Source organism: Artibeus jamaicensis, unplaced genomic scaffold, assembly GCF_021234435.1.
Source record: "Artibeus jamaicensis isolate MK-2021 breed Jamaican fruit bat unplaced genomic scaffold, CSHL_Jam_final contig_391, whole genome shotgun sequence".
Taxonomy (NCBI): Eukaryota; Metazoa; Chordata; class Mammalia; order Chiroptera; family Phyllostomidae; genus Artibeus; species Artibeus jamaicensis.
The window spans coordinates 29,880,908-29,900,008 of NW_026521814.1; the positions used below are offsets into that span (position 1 = coordinate 29,880,908).

At 35.7% G+C, this 19,101-nt stretch overlaps 1 protein-coding gene across 1 annotated transcript in view; it reads right to left on the bottom strand.

Moving 5' to 3' along the window:
* Positions 1-2,480: 2,480 nt before the first annotated feature.
* The window catches only part of BOLL (boule homolog, RNA binding protein), a 29,489-nt gene continuing 12,868 nt past the window's right edge, over positions 2,481-19,101 (bottom strand). The window contains exons 6-11 of the mRNA XM_037167580.2: positions 15,016-15,143; positions 8,751-8,822; positions 6,770-6,817; positions 5,843-5,975; positions 2,683-2,689; positions 2,481-2,559 (exon numbers count right to left, since the gene is read on the bottom strand). Coding sequence (XP_037023475.1) covers positions 2,481-2,559; positions 2,683-2,689; positions 5,843-5,975; positions 6,770-6,817; positions 8,751-8,822; positions 15,016-15,143 — 467 coding nt within the window. The remainder of the gene's footprint in view (positions 2,560-2,682; positions 2,690-5,842; positions 5,976-6,769; positions 6,818-8,750; positions 8,823-15,015; positions 15,144-19,101) is intronic.

Sequence of the window (19,101 nt, forward strand, 5' to 3'; positions counted from 1 at the left end):
TTCTGGAGATTTATTCTTTACTTTCATTTGGCGCATTTTTTGGGTCTCCCCCCAAAATGGACTTTTTGTGTTTGTTTCTATGTATTAGGTAGATCTGCTATGATTCCCAGTCTTGGTGGAGTGCGCTTATATATACGGTAAGCGTCCTGTGGGACCCAGTGGCACAGTCCCCTTGATCATCTGAGCTGGGTTCTCCAGGAATGTCCCTTGTGTGGATCATGTAAGCCCTCCTCTTATCATTAAGTCTTGATTGCTGTTGGCCCATTTGTGTGTGGGGCTAACCCTCAGGCGGCTGACTGTGACCATCACAGTGTACATGCTGCTGTGCAGGTGCTTACCACCCAAAATGGAATTTGCCTCAGCAAGGTCTGGTGCCTGTAGAAATCTGCCTTTGGATATTGTACCTTTGAAGCTAAGTGACCCTGCTCTGATGTTGGGAGGGACTCTGGTGTAGACCAATGTCAGATACTGCCTGTGACTGGCCCTGGGTAATCTGTGTAGAACTACAAAGGAATCCACGGTTTATGGTTGCCTCTGCTGGGCCTGGGTGTGCACAGGGAAGTCCAATCTGCACACCAAGGCTTGCTTTTACTAGCACAGGGCCCAGGAAAAGTTCAGCAAAGGTCCTAAAAGGCACCCCAAGATCCACTTCCACCTGTCTCTGCATGCCTGTTAGACTCAGTCATTGAAAGACTCTGACAGTGCTTAAGTTGCATGAGGTAGGTTGTTAGTGAGTCACCAGGTGGAGGCAAGTGGTGTTCACCAGACAAGATTCAAAGAGTGCCAGTGCTGGGTTTGAGGCCACTCAGCATATGTCCCAGGGTATACCAAGTCTAGCTGTCCCCTGCTGGGTACCCATAGGCTTTATGGTAAAGCAGGGTCTCAGAGAGTTATCACGGTGAGGCCAACACAGTTTATCAGGTTCAACTTGACCAAGATCTGGCTGTGTGAAGGGAGAGCTTTGCACTGGTTGGGCGTGAGAGGGAAAAATGCCCACTGTCCTAGAGTTACACAACTCAGTCAGTTCAAGATTCTGACAGAAGCCCAAGCTCAGTGGGGCAGGGCTTCCAGGATTTGGGAGGGTGGGGCTAGTAGATCTTCCGTAAGGGGAAGGTGCTGGTCAGGTGTGAGCGATTGTGGGAGGAGTGGCTCTTGCCCACATACCCAGTCTGTCTTAGATTCTGCCTAGACCTCAGCAGGGTGGGTCCACCAAGAGTTGGGAGGGTGGGGCTAGCATATCTCTTGTGAGGGGGTGGTGCCAGTTAGGTTCACAGGAAAGTGAGAGAAATAGTGCTACACCCCAAACACACATTACTCAGTCACTGCCACCCCTGAGTCTGCCCAGATCTCTATACCCTAGGCCAGACAGCTGACTCTTCAGCAGGAGGTGAGTTCCATGGATGGGGTGACAGGGAATCCAGAGGACAGGGCTACTGCATTCCCTCAGGCTGATGCTATAAGGAGGGGAGTGTTCCACCCAAGAAAGATGGTGTCTGCAGTGTTGGAGACTCAGCACCAGTGGTCTTCGTGACTATCCCTTCAGCTCTCTCCCCAGAGCCACAAACCCCAGTCTCTTCTCACATGACTCTAGTCTGTTCTGCTCTACCTCTGCCAGAGCACAGGGAGAGTGGCTGCAACTGAGATTTTGTGCGTTAGGAACTGGGGAACCCAGTGTTGAGACCCCACACTCCTCAGGGGGAACTTTTGCAGCTAAGATATCCCTCTTGAATCTCAGCTGCTGCCCATGGGAGCAGGGTCAGTCCTTTTTGCATCTCTACCCTCCTACCAGTCTCGATGTAGCTTCTTCTGTAAATTCTTGATTGTAAGACTTCACTGTTCAGCTTGTCTTCAGTTTGTCATTCAGGATGACTGTAGTGTATTTTAGTTGTAATACCAGTGTGATCCTGGGAGGAGGTGAGTGTAACATCCTACTCTGCTGTTATTCTGGATCTTACCCCATAAATTTTACATGCCATTAACATAGATAATAAAAATCTGAGTATATAAAATATCTAGGCAAATTCATAAAAAAACAAAAAAACAGATCAGATGTTACCAGGGACTAAGGAGGGGGAGATGGGAAGTTACTGCTTAATGTGTACAGAGTTTCCATTTGGGATTATGAAAAACTTTGGAAATACATAGCTGTGGTGGTTATACACATTACCACCTAGTTGTCCCCTTAAAAATGGAAAATATTAAGTTTTATGTATTTTACCGTAGTAAATAAAACATTTTTGACTATGTGTGGTTTATTACTTATTTAAAACTAATCAAGAGAAATTATAGTTAATTTGGGATTCTACTTCCTTCATATGAAAGAGTTCACTGATTCTGTACTTCTGATCACAAATGTGATGTAACTATCCAAAGCTGTTTTTTTTTCAGAAGAGAAATCTGGAAAACATAAAATATGAGCAAAAAAATACCCAGAAAATACAGTCAAAACAAACTTCTTACTTTAATTGGTTCAGGCTGCATCACAGGTGCAGGCATAGCAATGGCACTTGGTGCATAAACCTGGTGATATGTTGCTTGAACTCCATGATCAGAATAAGGCTATTGCAAAAAAGAAAAAAGAAAAGAAATGTATTGCCTTTTAATTATTAATTCAAAATATTTATTCATCATTACAAAATACTAGGCACTTTACTACATAATAGAGAAACACAGATGAAAAACACACCCCCTATCTTTAACTGATAAACTGATCAGATAAAGACAAGTAGTCAAAATTACCAGCAGTCCCATGAGACATGTATAAGGATGGACAGGAGAAAAGAATTACTTGATTTAGCTTAAGAAAGTTGTGGAGGTGATCAGGGAAAGCTTTCTAGTGCAGTTGAAGCTTGAATGTGAAGAACCAGGGAAAGAAGATGGGAACAATATGCACAAAGGCATAGATAGAGGCAACCCAAAACACATCTTATTTGGAAGTTCTGCACAGGTTGTCTGAGATGGCTGAAAGAAGAAATACACTAAAAGATAGCTGAAAGATGAGATATTAGAGCAAAAGGTGGGGAACAGATCACATCAAAGCAGATTTTTGCCCTGTCCAATAGATAGTAGAAGTATTTACTGAGACATGGAATACAAAAAAAGCAAGCTTGATGTTTATGTAAGTGTGTGTAAGGGGGTTGTAATATATAAAATTTGAGGTATTTGAAGGGCTTCTAGTAGAGTTATACTGTTGATAGAAAGCTAATGGCTTTATCTAAAGTGGTTTCTATTAGCAACTCACTCTAGTAACTTACTTTTAACCTATACTTTCTACCAGAAACAATATTAATAAAAGCATGCATATATCATTGTACAAGAAACAAGCTAATATAAATAATAATTCCAGAACAATCTTATTAGACTATACTGGTTTGATGACAATATTAGATTGTGGTGAAAAATCTAGAGTAAAAGAATTATCTCACTGCTCCCTCCTTAAAACCAGGGAACAACAACACCCCCCGCCAAAGATAAATTTTTTAAAAATGCCATCACCAATTAAACAAGGAAATACCCATGATCTCCAAACCACAAAACTACTTAGTATGTCTGACAAATGGTATGCAATTTGGACCCATACAAGGGAGGACTCTGAAGTCTCCTTAGACTTCAGGAAGGATGAGTTTTGCCTAAAGATCAATGTTCTGAAAGCCCATTTCAAAGAGTCTCAAGTGTAGGGGGCATGTGTTGGGCCAATGCAGAAGCAGGGAATATCTCCACAGAGATCCAAATTTATATTATTTAATAGCAAGGAATGTGAAACTGAAGGATAAATCATATTTTCCTCGTTTGTATTATCTACTACCTTGCCTATAGCTGAGGAACACTGCTGGAGGTGAAACAGAGTAAAGGTACAAAGGGAGTAGCAATTACTACAACCCAATACATAAAATGAATCCCCAGAATGCTAGAGACCAAGGGAAGAGCATTTCAAGCAAGAGACTTAATAACACAGTAGAAAGATGCTTTCAGACTACAGCTTGGTCCTCCCACCCTGTATTTTGAAAACTAGCTGGCCTCAGTTAAAGATTAATATAAAGGTGGAAAGGCAAAGCAAGTAAACTAAACATGAGTACTGCCTCTTCCCCAACTCCATCAAAGAAAAAGTTAAAGAAGATGAGAAATTATCCTAAAAACATGGAAAAATTAAGATAAATAGAATTCTTTTGGATCTTAAATATAGTAAAATGACCTCTAAAAAGGAGCCCAAAAAAAGAGATTTTAAGCCAACAGACATTTACAGTGATGTAAGCAAAGTTGACAGATTGAGAAAAAAGATAAAAAATAAAAGAGATGAAAGTCTTATGAGTCATAATAAAAATAGAATTAACATGAGAAATATAGTCATAGTTATCTTAAGAAAGCATTAAAACAACATAAAAAGTACCACGATGGAAAATTACCTTAGAGATGATAGATATAAAAGACAAAAAAGAGATCTAATATATGCATAACTGGCATTCTATTGTTTAAGTACCCAGTTTGTGGTACTGTGTTCCATCAGCCTTCTCAAACTAATACAAGTATTGCGTAGCTGTTTTACAGCTAGTCTTTTTTCTTTGAGATTTATAGAAAAAAACAGAACCAGAATAAATATTTTTCTAAAGCTCTAACAGAAAAAAAAGAAACAAAGCCCTTATTTAAAAACTAGTCAGAGAATCAAAAGGGCAAATGGTTTCCCAGGAAAAATATTATAAAAGCTGATACATTCAAAGACATATTCTTGTGAAATGATTTCAAGTTAAGACGGACTTTTCAGGCACAAGGGAAAAAAAGCAAACTATTCACAAGAGGGAAACATCACGTGGGCTTTAAACTTTGTTATGACTACATTTAACATCATAAAAGACAATACTAGGAAGTTCTGAGAGAAAAAAGTATTGTTGTGGGTTGAACTGTGTTGACTCAAAACTTACAAGTATTAAGTGCAAACCCCCAGTATATCAGTGTGACCTTATTTGGAGATAGGGTATTTACAGAGGTAACCAAGTACAGTCTCTAGGATGGAACCTAACCAGTATGATTGGTATTCTTATAAAAATGGAAAATTTGGACACAGAGACAGGAAAGATAATGTAAGGACATGGGGAGAAGACGGCCATCTATAAGCCAAGAAGAAAGGGCTGGAACAAATCATTCCCCCCACAGCCCTTAAATAGAACCAATCCTACCAATGCCTTGATCCTGGCCTTCTAGCCTCCAGAACTGGAAGACAATAAATTTCTGTTATTTAAACCACCCAGTTTGTGGTACTTTGAAATCCTAGTAAAGGCATTTTTTGTAAGTAGTAAGATCCAACTATGAAATTTATTGTTCCACAACAAAATTATAATGTTATAAGCACTATCAATATAAAGATAATACAAAACATTCAAAATAGGAGGTGCTTGCTCATTTCCTAATCTTTCAAAACAATGATTTAAAACATACCATGTATAGTTCATGGCACATAGATAGGAAGGTTATTAGTAATGTTAAGGAATATAATTTAAAGACACAAAAGATGATATTTAGCATTTGTAGTTATAAAATAAATGTGATTTATTTTTTTGAAGGAAGAATTTTAAAAATGCTTTTTCTTGACAATTTTTATATACTTTTAATTGACAGAATGTTAGCAACAATACAGACTGACAGACAAATCAGAAGAAAAAGTAGCTGGTATCTTATTCTTTCTTAATATAAAACATTCTTAGATATAAAAAGGGAAAGAGAGGTGAATAAATCAAACAGGACATAAAATATGCAGCTTCAATGAGGGTCCTGAACAAATATTTTTAGAAAAGAAAAAGAAATAAACATAAGATGAGATAGTAAAGATGAATTACTTTGAGATTAATACATACCTCTGGAATGGAAGCTTCCATCAGAGACAGTGAAGGAGGAACACAACCTCCATCTTGTGCAATTTCCACTGGTTGATAAAAAACCTCAGACGGTTGCAGGTATAGGAATGGAGCAGAAGAGGCCGTAGACTGAAACACACAGCCACAGTTCTAATTCAAATACAGTTAGTTATTTCAATTAAACCAAGTGACTCACCCAATAGATGAAAGAATTATTTGCTTCATATTTCCCTTAAGTTCTTTTTCAGGGATAGAAGTATCTCAGCAACAAATTAGAGACTCTGGGTGTTATAAATTCTAGTTGTGTAGATGTACATTAAAGAATGTATCACTAGTTAAGCACTAAAAGTTCCCAGGGCTTCAGAACCTCATATATACTTTGAATAATTATATTAAGATTATTGAAGGTTTTACTAATACAATTTATGGTATATAAATTGACATAAATGTCTGTTCTCACCTTTGTAACTTCCCATGTAAGTGGGAAATATCAAAAAAGAGTGAACAATCTTTTGGTGGTATATTATTTGTTATCAAACTTGGGAAATAAAATACTTATTTGGGAGCATAAGTCAAGCAAAATCTGAAGTGAGGATAGAAAAATGTTAAAATTTCTAATAATACTGATAGAAAAAGATGAATTTTTTCATGTTTATGTGATGCTCATTCATTTATAAAATGCTTTCACTTACATGGCCTCATGATCTTCACAAAAATCACGAGGAAACTTACAAAGGTATACAGTAGTGTATATAGTAGTGTCATTACTTTCTTTTCACAAATGAGGAAGCTGAGAAATACAGTAATAAACTGCCAGAGGTATCACAGTTAATAATAAAAGAGAAAGGTCTCTAATCTATTTCTCCTGAATTTAATATTCATGCAGTCTTCACAAAAGCACAGTGAAAAAAATTAATATTTACCTGGGGAACACCCCACTGCCACTGACCTGGTAGACACTGTGCAGGGGCCTAAAATGGAAAAAAAAAAAGACCCTGCAGATTATAAACAAGGGTTAAAACTGGATATCTGTATGCCAAAGAATGGAACTGAACCCCTATACCTCAAACCATATAAAAATTAACTTAAAATGGATCTGAGATCAAAATTAAGAGCTAGTACTAGAAAACTATTAGAAGAAAACAAGTATAAATCTTTGTGACTCTGAATCAGGCAAATTTGAAAAATTATGACATCAAAAGCACATGCAATACAGTGACAAAAGAAAAAAGATAAATTGAACTTCATCAAAATTAAAATCAATGATGTGTTGTTAGCAAGGATAGTAGAGATAGTAGAATTCTCATAAATTGCTGGTAGGTGTGTAAAACAATGCAGCACTTTTGGTAAACAGTATGACATCAAAAGGTTAAACACAAAGATACCATATGACTCAGCAATTGCGCTCTGAGGTGTAAGACCTAAGAGAAATAAAAATATGTCTGCACAACAATTTGTACACAAATGTTCATAGCGACATTATTTATATGAGCCAAAAAGTAAAAACAATCCAAATGTCCCTCATCTGGTCAATAAAAAAACTTGTCTCTGGCTGGTGTGGCTCAGGAGATTGAGTGCCAGTCTTTGGCACTCAAAGCATTGCTGGTTCAATTCCCAGTGAGAGCACATGCCTGGACTATGAGCCAGGCCCCCAATTTGGGGCATACAAGAGACAGCTGATCAATGTATCTGTCACACATTGTTGTTTCTCTTCCTTTCTTTTTCTCACCTTTAAATAAATCTAAATAAATAAATAAATCTCTCTCCAAATAAATAAGTAAGTAAGTAAATAAATAAATAAATGAAATATTTTAAAACATTTAATATATCTACACAGTGGAATATTATTCAGCCATGAAAAGGAATGAAATACTGATACATACCACCAGATGGACAATCATGAAAACATTATGCGAGGCAAAAGAATAGTCACAAAAAAACACATTTTGTTTTATTTATTTGGGGGGTATCAAATGATATTTTTATTTTGAATGTTGATGTATGAAGAAAACTGTTTTATTCAAAGGAGTAAGAAAAGGTAGATATAAATTTTGGGAGGGGCATTTTCCTATATTTACTCACTTGAAGACTATAATGTTAATAAAGAATGACTTTTCCAGACTGACAATTTTAAGGACATAAAATATTAATTTTCTCTGGCCACTAATTAAGGAAAACATACAAATAAAGGAAAAATAATAAATAACAGGTACTCAACAGAATAATTAGACATTATTAATGATACTTACCTGAGATGAAAAGACCACATTTTTTATTTTTTAACTTTTTTTATTGATTGTACAAGTACAGTTGTCTCCATTTTCCTCCCACCACTCCCCCCACCCCAGCCATCCGCACTCCCTGCCCTTGACCCTACCCTACTTTAACACCACATATTTTAGATTTTACTCATGTAAAATGTCCAGGATAAGCAAATATATAAAGACAGAAAGTAGATTACTGGTGGACTCGAGCTGTGGGGTAGAGGGAAAGAGGAGTGACTTGCTAATGGGTAATGTTTCTGTGTTTGTGTGTGGGGTGATTAAAATGTTCTAAAATTGCAGTATGGCTGCACAACTGAATTTAGTAAGAAACCACTCGTATAAATAAGTGAATTATATAGTATGTGAATTATATCTAAATAAAGCTGTTATTTAAAAAAAGAGGGTCACCTTATTTAAAGAACTTATTGCAAGATGACAATATAGAAGATAGATTTTTTAAAAATTAGTTGTACTATTTTTTAATAATAAATGTTTTAGTCTTTATTTTGCCACTGCTATCAAGGCTTAACTATCTTATTTTAATTTCTAGACTAATTTGCATGAGAAAGAATAAGATTGACAGTTGCCCCCAAAGGACTGAAATTATCAAGAAGGATTTTCACTCTAATTTAATGTTTACCTGGTAGTGATATGCAGATTGTTGATAAACAGGCTGAGCTACCATCACAGGGGAACTAGATATAGAACGTGACTATAAGAGAAAAAAATAAAAAAATAGTTTTAGGCAAAATTATTTAAAATAGTTTAGGTAAAATTTATCTCAAATTGTTACCTAAACCCAGTCAGTCTATAGTTTATGACTGGAAATATAATTTTTCTTTCTTTCTTTCTTTTTTTTTTGCTGGCCTGTACGAGGAACGAATCATTTTTCCATCTTTTATTTTTACTACCAACTCCACTTAATCTATTTAAAATCATCACAGTATTCCTGCTTCCATGTTGTTTCATATCCATAATAATGCTAAAAAAACCACCAGAAAAGTTGCTTTTAGTCCAAATATTATAAAAATATAGATCTAGGGAGAATATTCAGAGAAAATGGCAGGTGGACTTAAGGTGACACTGCCTCTTTCCACTGTAGAGACCAGCAGTAGGCAGTGTTTACAAAGCATTTAGGACTAAATGGATAATCACAGTTGAATTTGCCACTGATTTCCTACTATTTTAAAATAATCGATATCCTATTTCCTTATTATACATTTAATTAAAGCATATATATCATTTATTAAAGTATTTGTCAAATTCTACTTTATTAATTTGACATTTAAATAAATTAATCACCTAATAAAACTTACAAGTGATTTATCTGAAGAAAGTATATTTGTCTGATACTCAGCTATTCAAAGCAATAGAGTAAACCTCCAAATTTAAAACCATATCATTAATAAAACAGGCAAGTTGTAGTATAAGATAGATAAAATAGGCTTTAATGATAACAATTCATATTCATTTTCTAACAATCTAATTTATACTGTTTTAATGTTTACCCCTGAAACTCAAGAACAGTACCTTAGTTTTGCACAATTTGAAAACTATATGTGCTACTAAAATTGCACCACAGATTAACATTAGAAAATAATAATATAATTTACCAGATTAAAGGAGTAGAAAAACATGATAATCTCAGCAGATATAAAAAGCATTTGTTAAATTCAATAGCCTTTCATGATAAAAATCCTTAGCAAACAGAATAAAAAGTAACTTCCTTAATTGATTTAGGGCATTAATTCTTTTTTTTAAAGATTTTATTTATTTTTAGAGAGAGGGTAAGGGAGGGAGAGAAACATCCATGTGTGAGAGATACAATCATTGGTTGCCTCTTGCATGCATGACCCTAATGGGGACCTGACCTGCAACCCAGGCACGTACTCTGACTAGAAATCAAACTGGTGACTCTTCAGTTTGCATTATGATGCCCAACCCACTGAGTCACCTTGGTCAGGGCAGGACACTGATTCTTAACCAGGTGTGACATTTTCCCTGTAGGGAACATTTGGCAATATTTTTGGTTTTCATATATGTAGGGAGGCTAGGATATGGCTAAACATCCTACAATATATAGGACAGCCTCCTACAACAAAGAATCATCTGGCCTAAAATGTCAATAGTTCTGAGGTTGAAGAACCCTGTTTAAAAATCAAGAGTATCTTTCAGGGACTTCCACCAAGATGGAGGCGTAGGTGGAAGCACTTCGCCTTCTCACACAACAAAGTTTAAAAACAACAAAGTTTTAGCAACAAAAAATGTAGCCAAACCACAGAAAATTGAACTACATGGAAGTCTGACAACAATGAACCCTTCAGCCAAATCGGTAAGAGAGGCAGAGCCAGCAGCAGAGTGGAGTCGGGCAGGAAAGATCCACTGGACCGACCTGAGCGCGTGACCCAGGTACGCCAGTAGCTGTGGGTGGATCCCAGGTGTGCAGAAGTGGGTGGACCCAGTGAGATGGGTGCAAGGTGTTGGACCCACTGAGGGCAGACCGTGGCCACACATTCGCGTGCAGATAAACCAGTGAAGGAGCTAGCAGTGGTGAGACAGACTGCGCAGGCCCCAGCGGCAGAGAGAACTGCCACTGTCCCTCTCTGACCCCACTCCCACATACAGCGTCACAAACCAGGGACCTGGGTGGCCCCTCTCTGACCACGCCCCCACATACAGCATCACGAACCAGCCACCTGGGTGGCCCTGCCCTGGTGAACAACTAAGGCTCTGCTCCTCATACGTAACAGGCACAAACAGATCAAAACCTGGCTCAAGAGCAACTCAGAGCCCCAGAGCCGATAAATCTAAGTGAGGAAGAAATAGTTAAACTTTCAGATGCACAGTTCAAAACACTGGTGATCAGGATGCTCACAGAACTGGTTGATTTTAGTCACAAATTAGAGGAACATATGGAAGCTAAACTAATTGAAATGAAGGGAAATACACAGGAAACCAATAGTAATGGAAAAGAAACTGAGACTCAAATCAAAGGAGTGGGCCAGAAGGAGAAAAAAAATGACCAAACAGAAAAGAATAAAGAAATAAGAATTCAGTAAAATGAGGAAAGGCTTAGGAACCTTCAGGACATCTTTAAACATTCCAACATTCGAATTATAGGGGTACCAGAAGGGGAAGAGGAACAGCCTCGAGTGGAAAACTTATTTGAGCAAATAATAAAGGAGAACTTCCACAATCTGGCAAAGGAAATAGATTTCCAGGAAATCCAGGAAGCTCAGAGAGTCCCAAAGAACTTGGACCCAAGAAGGAACACACCAAGGCACATCATCATTACATTAGCCAAAATGAAAATGAAGGAGAGAATTCTAGAAGCAGCAAGAGATAAGGGGACTGTCACCTACAAAGGAGTTCCCATCAGACTGTTAGAGGATTTCTCAAAAGAGACCTTACAGGCAAGAAGGGGTGGAAAGAGGTATTCCAAGTCATGAAATCCAAATACCTACATCCAAGATTGCTCTATCCAGCAAAGCTTTCATTTAGAATGGAAGGACAGATAAAGTGCTTCTCAGATAAGATCAAATTCAAGGAGTTCATCCTCACCAAGCCCTTATTATATGAAATGTAAAAGGGACTTATCTAAGAAAAATAAGATAAAAAAGATGAACACTGAAAGGACAGCAAACTCACAGTTATTAACAACCACACCTAAAACAAAAGCAAACTAAGAGGACAGCTAAATCAGGAGCAGAACCATAGAAATGAAGATCACATGGAGGGTTAGCAACAGGGGAGTGGGAGAAGAAGGGGGGAGAAGGTACAGAAAATAAGTAGCATAGATGGTAGGTAGAAAATAGATAGGGGAGAGGGCAAGAATAGTATGGGAAATATAGAATCTAAAGAACTTGAGACATGTGGTCATAAACTAAAGGGGGGGATGGTGGGGGAGGGGGTGTGCAGGGTGGAGGGGAATGAAGGGGGGAATAGAACAACTGTAATGGCATAATTAATAAAATATATTAAAAAAGAGTATCTTTCAGAACCTATAATATGTATAACATTAATGGTGCATCACTGAACTTGTTTCTCTTTCACGAACAAGGTCACTGTGTTATTGCATAAATAACACAACGGGAAAAAATGAGAAACAATAAGAGGAAAAAAAAGAGGTATGCTGCACCCTAAATGATTGCCTCTATGAGAGTTTGGCAGTTTAAATATCAACATTTTAAAAATTAAAAAGCATTACTACACACCAGTCACAATGTATTAGAAAATGTGACTAAAAATTATACACTACTCACCCTGGCTGGTGTAGCTCAGTGGATTGAGCCCAGGCTCTGAACCAATGGGTTGGCGCTTCAATTCCCAGTCAGGGCACATGCCTGGGTTGTGGGCCACGTCCCCATTGGGGGCCATGTGAGAGTCAACCACATATTGATAGTTCTCTCTTTCTCCCTCCCTCCCCCTCTCTCAATAAATAAATAAATAAATAAATAAAACATTAAAAAAATTATACACCACTCATAAAAAGCAACAAAAACCACAGAGTACCTCAGAATAAATCCAATAAAAAATGCGTCAAAATTTTTTTTATGGAAAAATAAAATTTGATTGATGGGTGGAAATAAAAGAATACCTAAATAAATGTTCACTGATGAGAAAATTTAATATTCCAAAATGTCCCAAATTAATCTATATATTTAATCTAATTCTAACAAAAACCCAACAAAGGTTTGTCACAGAACTGAACAAGCTGAATCATAAAATTTATATTTTTAAAAACAAAGACTTAGAGATAGATGAAAGACTCCTGAAGAGCAAAGGAGGTAACTGCTCTATCATTTCATAATAAAGCGATAGGAATTAAGACAGAATTTGGCAGGGCAGACAAATACACCAACAGAACAGAGCAGAGAGCTCAGAAAGAGACCCACACATGAAAACCTGGCATTTGATAGTGGATTCATTTCAAAATAGCAGAGAATAATATATTAGTCAATACATAAAGTCCAGATTTAAGACCCAGATGTGAAAAACAGTATTTTAAAAATAAAATATAAAATACCTATATTCTTGAAATAAAGATAAAAGACATGAAATGCTAAAACCATAAAGAAAAACATGAATACATCTGTCAATATTAATACAAAAAACTTATGTATGACAAAACAGTCATAAAGTTAATAGACAAGCCACAAACTAGAAGATATTTACAAAATTCATATAATAAACTCAAGAAAAAGACAATCACAGTAGAAAAACAGGCAAAGAATATGCAGAGGCAGCTCATAGAAGAAACTGGAATAGTCAATAAATATATGAAAATATGTTCAATCCTACCAGTGACTAGGCAAATGAAAACTAAAACAAGATACCATTTCATAACAATATTGGCAAATATATAAAAATCTAGTGAACTAAAGGATTGGCAGATTATGGAGAGATTGAAGCTCTTATAAATTGTTAGCTAAAGTATAACTATTTGGCAACATCTACTCAAAGATGTGAATACTCTATGAATTTAAAATTCTACTTTTATGTGTACACGCTAGCATACATCTAGGTAATGGAACATAAAAAATTTCCAGTGGTACGAATTGGTTTAAAAGTGTTAAGTTTTCAAATGTAAATTTCCTATGTATTTCTTGATTTGATTTGTTAATGTGTTGGTGTACAATTAATTCTTATTTTCAAACTCCCCTTTCACAATTACCCCTTTGCTTCATTATTAAAGGCACCCTTTCTCCCTTTTTCTGGATCATGCTATAGTGCTTTGTTCTAAAATGTAAACACCAACAGAACATCAAACAAACAGACAATTCAAGAAGGTAATGCTCTTGAGAAATAGTAGAGAACAAAGCAGAAAGATCTTGGATAGGAAATATTAAAGGAGAGATACATTATTTTATCCTGTGAAAAAAATAAATTTCATGATGGTCAAAGGAATACATATTTAATTCATTTATTTGAACTTAAAACTAAAATCAGGATTTTAACACAGAAAATGTTTTATTTGACTAGCTAGTAATATTTGGTTGACTAGTTTTGTTAACTGGGTTATATGAAAGACATTTTACATACTTCCTTTTTCCCTTTTTAAAAACTGAGGTATAATTGATATATAACATTACATTAGTTTCAGGTGTAAAACATAATGATTTGAGAGATATATATATATATTCGAAAGGATCACCACAATAAGTCTAGTTAACATCCATCACCACACATAGGATATTTTCTATTCTTAAACAAAATCTACAGTTACAAAGTTTTCTAAAACTATATCTAAAGCAAATCTATACTATATACCTAAACCATTTAAATTATGATAAATTTCAGGTATTAACTTAAAAGTGAGTATTCATAATTTTCAAAAACTTTAGAGGATATATAAGCAAAAAACTTCTAAGGCTACCATCTTAAACTCTTGTGATAAATACAAGATTCGGATGTTCATTTTAGTCTTGATTGTAGAAGAAACTTAAAATGCCCCCAATTAGAGAATATATACTCATACAATAGAATTATAAAATTTTAAAATAAGTGAACTAGATAGACTAGAATCAATATTGTTTAATCTAAAAAACTTATTTATATAGTGTTTAAAAATCACCCAAAACAGTACTATATATTAAGCATACATGTATTTGTAGTGAAAACATAAAATAAACAGGAAAGATATTCTGGTTACCTCTGAGGAGGTAAAGAAGGTAAGACAATGGGGACAAGGAGAATTTATCTGAATTTGCTATATTTTATTCTTCCAATTAAAAAACTTAAATTAAATACAACAAATTGTTAACAATACTAAACTTGAAGGGTAGATACATAGCTATTATATTACTATTTGTACTTGTTTGTAGTTGACATATTTCAGGAATAAAATAAATATTTAAAAATTTGATAGTAACAGATAAAAACCCTTCTAAAATAAAATTACTTACAGGCCAAGGTGGTGGGACAGAAGTTACCTCTGGACTATGAAAATAAGCAACACCATTATGATAAGTGTAAGGATATCCAGTTGAAGTTGTTAGATACATTGTTCCAGCTGCTGGCATTATACTTGAACCTAAAGATTAAATAATAGTAACTGAAATGTTAAATTTAACTTTGATAATGTAATTTCTGAACACTGGAAAATATTTATCTTAACACACTTATATAGCTACAGTAAAAACTGAATGTTATGTTATTTTTTAGTTCCATATGTTTTCATCTTTGAAGTATATATTTTCAAACTTACTACTTTAGAGCTTTTGTTAGCTTAAGATGAATAAAGAAGAACAAGTTTAATAAGGAATGCTAAAATTTCACCAATGAAAATTTTAATATAAGTAAAATAAAACACAAAGCTTAACTATTTAGATTATCAGCAAAGTCATTATTTTTACAAATATAAATGATATACAATTTATTTACTATATAGCACTGTAGTGAAGTTCCTAAGACTTTAGAGAGACCTTTCATTTGTAAAAGGCCAAAGATGAGGGAAGCAGTGAAGTTGGAGAAGATTCTACTTTCTTAAAGACATTTTGGTTCTACCCTACAAATTTCTGGATCCATTGCAAATAAGCATTCATTCATGTTATGACTTTCTTTTGTACTCTTAATTTTCCTATGCTACAACTACTGCTGTTGCAAACATGACCACAAATCTTCATGTGGCTAGTTTTGAGTCCCCATCACTTTTCTCAGGCCAAGTTAGATATATTCCTCCCCACAAAATTAAAAAAATATATATGCATTTTTTAGTCCAGGAGGATACTTAAAACATTTAGATTAGCCAAGTTAGATTAAGTACTTGAACTGGCAATCCTCCTTTCACTATACCAGTGCTTCTCAAGATATGACACATGTTAAGAGCTACCTTTGCAGCTTACTAGAACACAAATTCCAGGGCCCATCTCCAAATATTTTGATTCATTAAGTCTGAGACAGGGCCTTAGGAATTGCATTTGACAGATCCCAAGTGCACAGCTGCTGGCTGTATACCACACTGTAAGCAGTACTGGCCTACCACTTTAAGTAACACTACTACTTCTTGGTTTTTATATTTTCACTGCGTTTCATCTAGTATTGCTTTCATGATTCTCAATTTGATCCCTTTTGAGATTCTGATGAAAGAAAGCCACATATATTCAAGCAAAACTTTGCACACAATTCAGGAAGTTCATGAATTTCCTTCCCTTTTATCTCACTTTGAGTTTTATTACAAGGCTTTGAAATAGTCCCTGGTGAAAGAGTCAAAAGAAAAAAAGAAAAAAATGTGATGTGAAATGCCATGCCATGGTCTGTATTCATAGAGGTTCTGGTGGGGAAGACAGTCATTAGCTAGTTACACAATTGATTAATTAAATATAATTTTGATAAATACATGAAGAGGAAGTACAGGGTATTATACTGGATAAAATATAGGGTATTAGGGTGAACATTTAATACATATATGTGTATATGGAGCACTTGTGAGAAAATCATGCTTGGACTGAGATTTAAAAAATAAATGGGATGGGAATGAGATGGCAGAGTATTTTAGGTAAAGGAAATAGTATTTCAAGAGTATGCTATGTTCTGAAACTGAGAGAAGGATAGATGGCTAAAGTATGAAAAGGAAAAGAATAGCTCAAAATAAGCAGAGAATAACATGAAAAAATACACACTTTTGAAGATCACTCTTGCCTGTCTTGTGTATGATGGGTTGAAAGGTAGCAAAATTAGGTTTAGAGGTAACAATTGGAAGGCTTTTCCAGTAATTAAGATAAGCCAAGTGGGTAGCTGGGACTAGAAAAGTCAGTAATGGGGATGGGAAAAAAATGACAGATTTGAAATAATTGAGATAAGAATTTCTTTTATTTTATAAATGTACTTTTAATATTTACTATTTCTATGTAGAAAAGTAAAAAGAGCTTTGGAATCAAACAGTACTGGATTTGAAGGCTAAAGCATACCATTTGGTTAACCCTACTCTTTTCAAACTTGGGCATGGGATGCTATACCAGGAAATATAAAAAAGCATAGGGTGAACAAGATGATCTTCCTACAAAATCAGTTTTATTCAAATAATTATTTTTAGGACACATTTTAATATTAAAATAAAGAATACAATATTATGAAACAGAATGCAAATTGTGAATGACACTTTTACATAGAACATTAGACTTTAAAGAAAATTTGGAATTCTGGTATGCTACATTGGGTTAAGACCCACAACATGCCAAGATCAACTCTCCTCTACATTTAAGAGTATTTCAGCAGAAATGTTTCTAAAACAATGACTTTACCTTTCTAAGACTGAATTTTCTATTTATAAAATAGAGTGAATAATATCTCATGGGTTGCTGTAAAGATTAAATGAAATAAATGAAAACCTGGAACACTGACCCTTGCACTGAATAATTCTTAAATAACTATTTATCTCTGAAAGCATTTGCCATAGTTCTGACTGATGTTCTATTTCTAGTATCTCATGGGCCATAATATGAACACAATATGAACTTGTACCTATTGCTGGGGATAGGTTTCTAAAGAACCATTACTACATGGTACAGCTTAACTCTTGCAACTAACAATGGTACTCTGAAAATATTTAGCACTGTTCCATATTTAGTGTTTTCCATTTTGAATTATCAACCTAAAGAGGACACTTCAGTTACCTTCTACATCAGTGGTCCCTAACCTTTTTGGCACCAGGGACCAGTTTCATGGAAGACAATTTTTCCATGGACTGGGATTGGGGGATGGTTTCTGGATGATTCAAGTGCATTATATTGATTGTGCACTTTATTTCTATTATTACATTGTAATATATAATGAAATAATTATATAACTCACCATAACGCAGAATCAGTGGGAGCCCTGAGCTTGTTTTCCTGCAACTAGACGGTACCACTTGGGGGTGATGGGAGAAGTGACACCCAAAGTATGTTGCTTATGTCCAGTGTACTCCGTAATCTTGTTTTGGTTGCTATTGCTGCAGAAAACCCTGCTTTACAAAGATAGGATGTTGGCAATGGAAGCGGGCTTTTCAGTGCTTTTGTGGCCACCTCAGGATATTCTGTCTTAACTTTGATTCAGAAAGTATGGAGATTTGAAGTTGTCTCAAACACACTTTAAAAAATTTTTCTCTAGGTTTTCTTTTCATTTTTTTGTTGTTTCAAATATAGTTTTAAGGCCACCATCATTTGCGATCTCAAACAGTTGATCCTCTTCTAGCATGGACAAAGCTGAATCACCTGGCTTATTTCCAAGTTTGGTGTGGATCCATTCCTTCCCAGTTCTGGGATCTTCTGTGGTTGGGAAGTAATGTTCTTTTGAAAGCATTATTCTTTTGAAAGCTGAGACAGGTGATCACGCACCAGCTGGGAGAAGGCAGGCCCTGGCTCTATTTCAAAATCTCTGCTGGTGTTTGAAACATGTCAAAAATCCCAATGTTCACTTGTCACCCCTGTAATTCCAGTTTGACTTTGAATGCAGCCACTTTACCTGCCAACTTGAACAGAGTTGTCATTCTCCCCTGAAGTGACAGATTGAGTTCATTGAGCAAGTTGAATATATCACACAAGTAAGCAAGTTTTGTGATCCATTCTGTGTCCTTAAATGTGCTGCCAATGGTGACTGTTTTTCTAAAAGAAATCCTTGGAGTAGCTCTTGCAACTCAAAAACTCTGGCCAGTGATCCACCTTTAGAAAGCCTCTCACTTCTGTGCGAAAGAGAAGGCATATGTGCTGTGCATCCATCTCCCCACTGAGCTGTGCAAACAGATGTGAGTTAAGGGCATGTACTTTAATGTGGTTGATAATTTTAATCACATCCTGCAAAATGTTGTTACCTTCAAGTGACATTTTTCGGTAGCCGGCATTTCTCTATGGAGGAGAAAGTGGGTAAACTCACATTCAGAAACAACCTCTTTGACCTGAGTACCGAAACCAAAAAGCCATCCAGTCATGGCAGCTGCTCTGTCCATGCATATACTGACACAAACTGACCACTTCAGTTTTCTTGATATATAATTGAAGACTTGAATAGTTCTG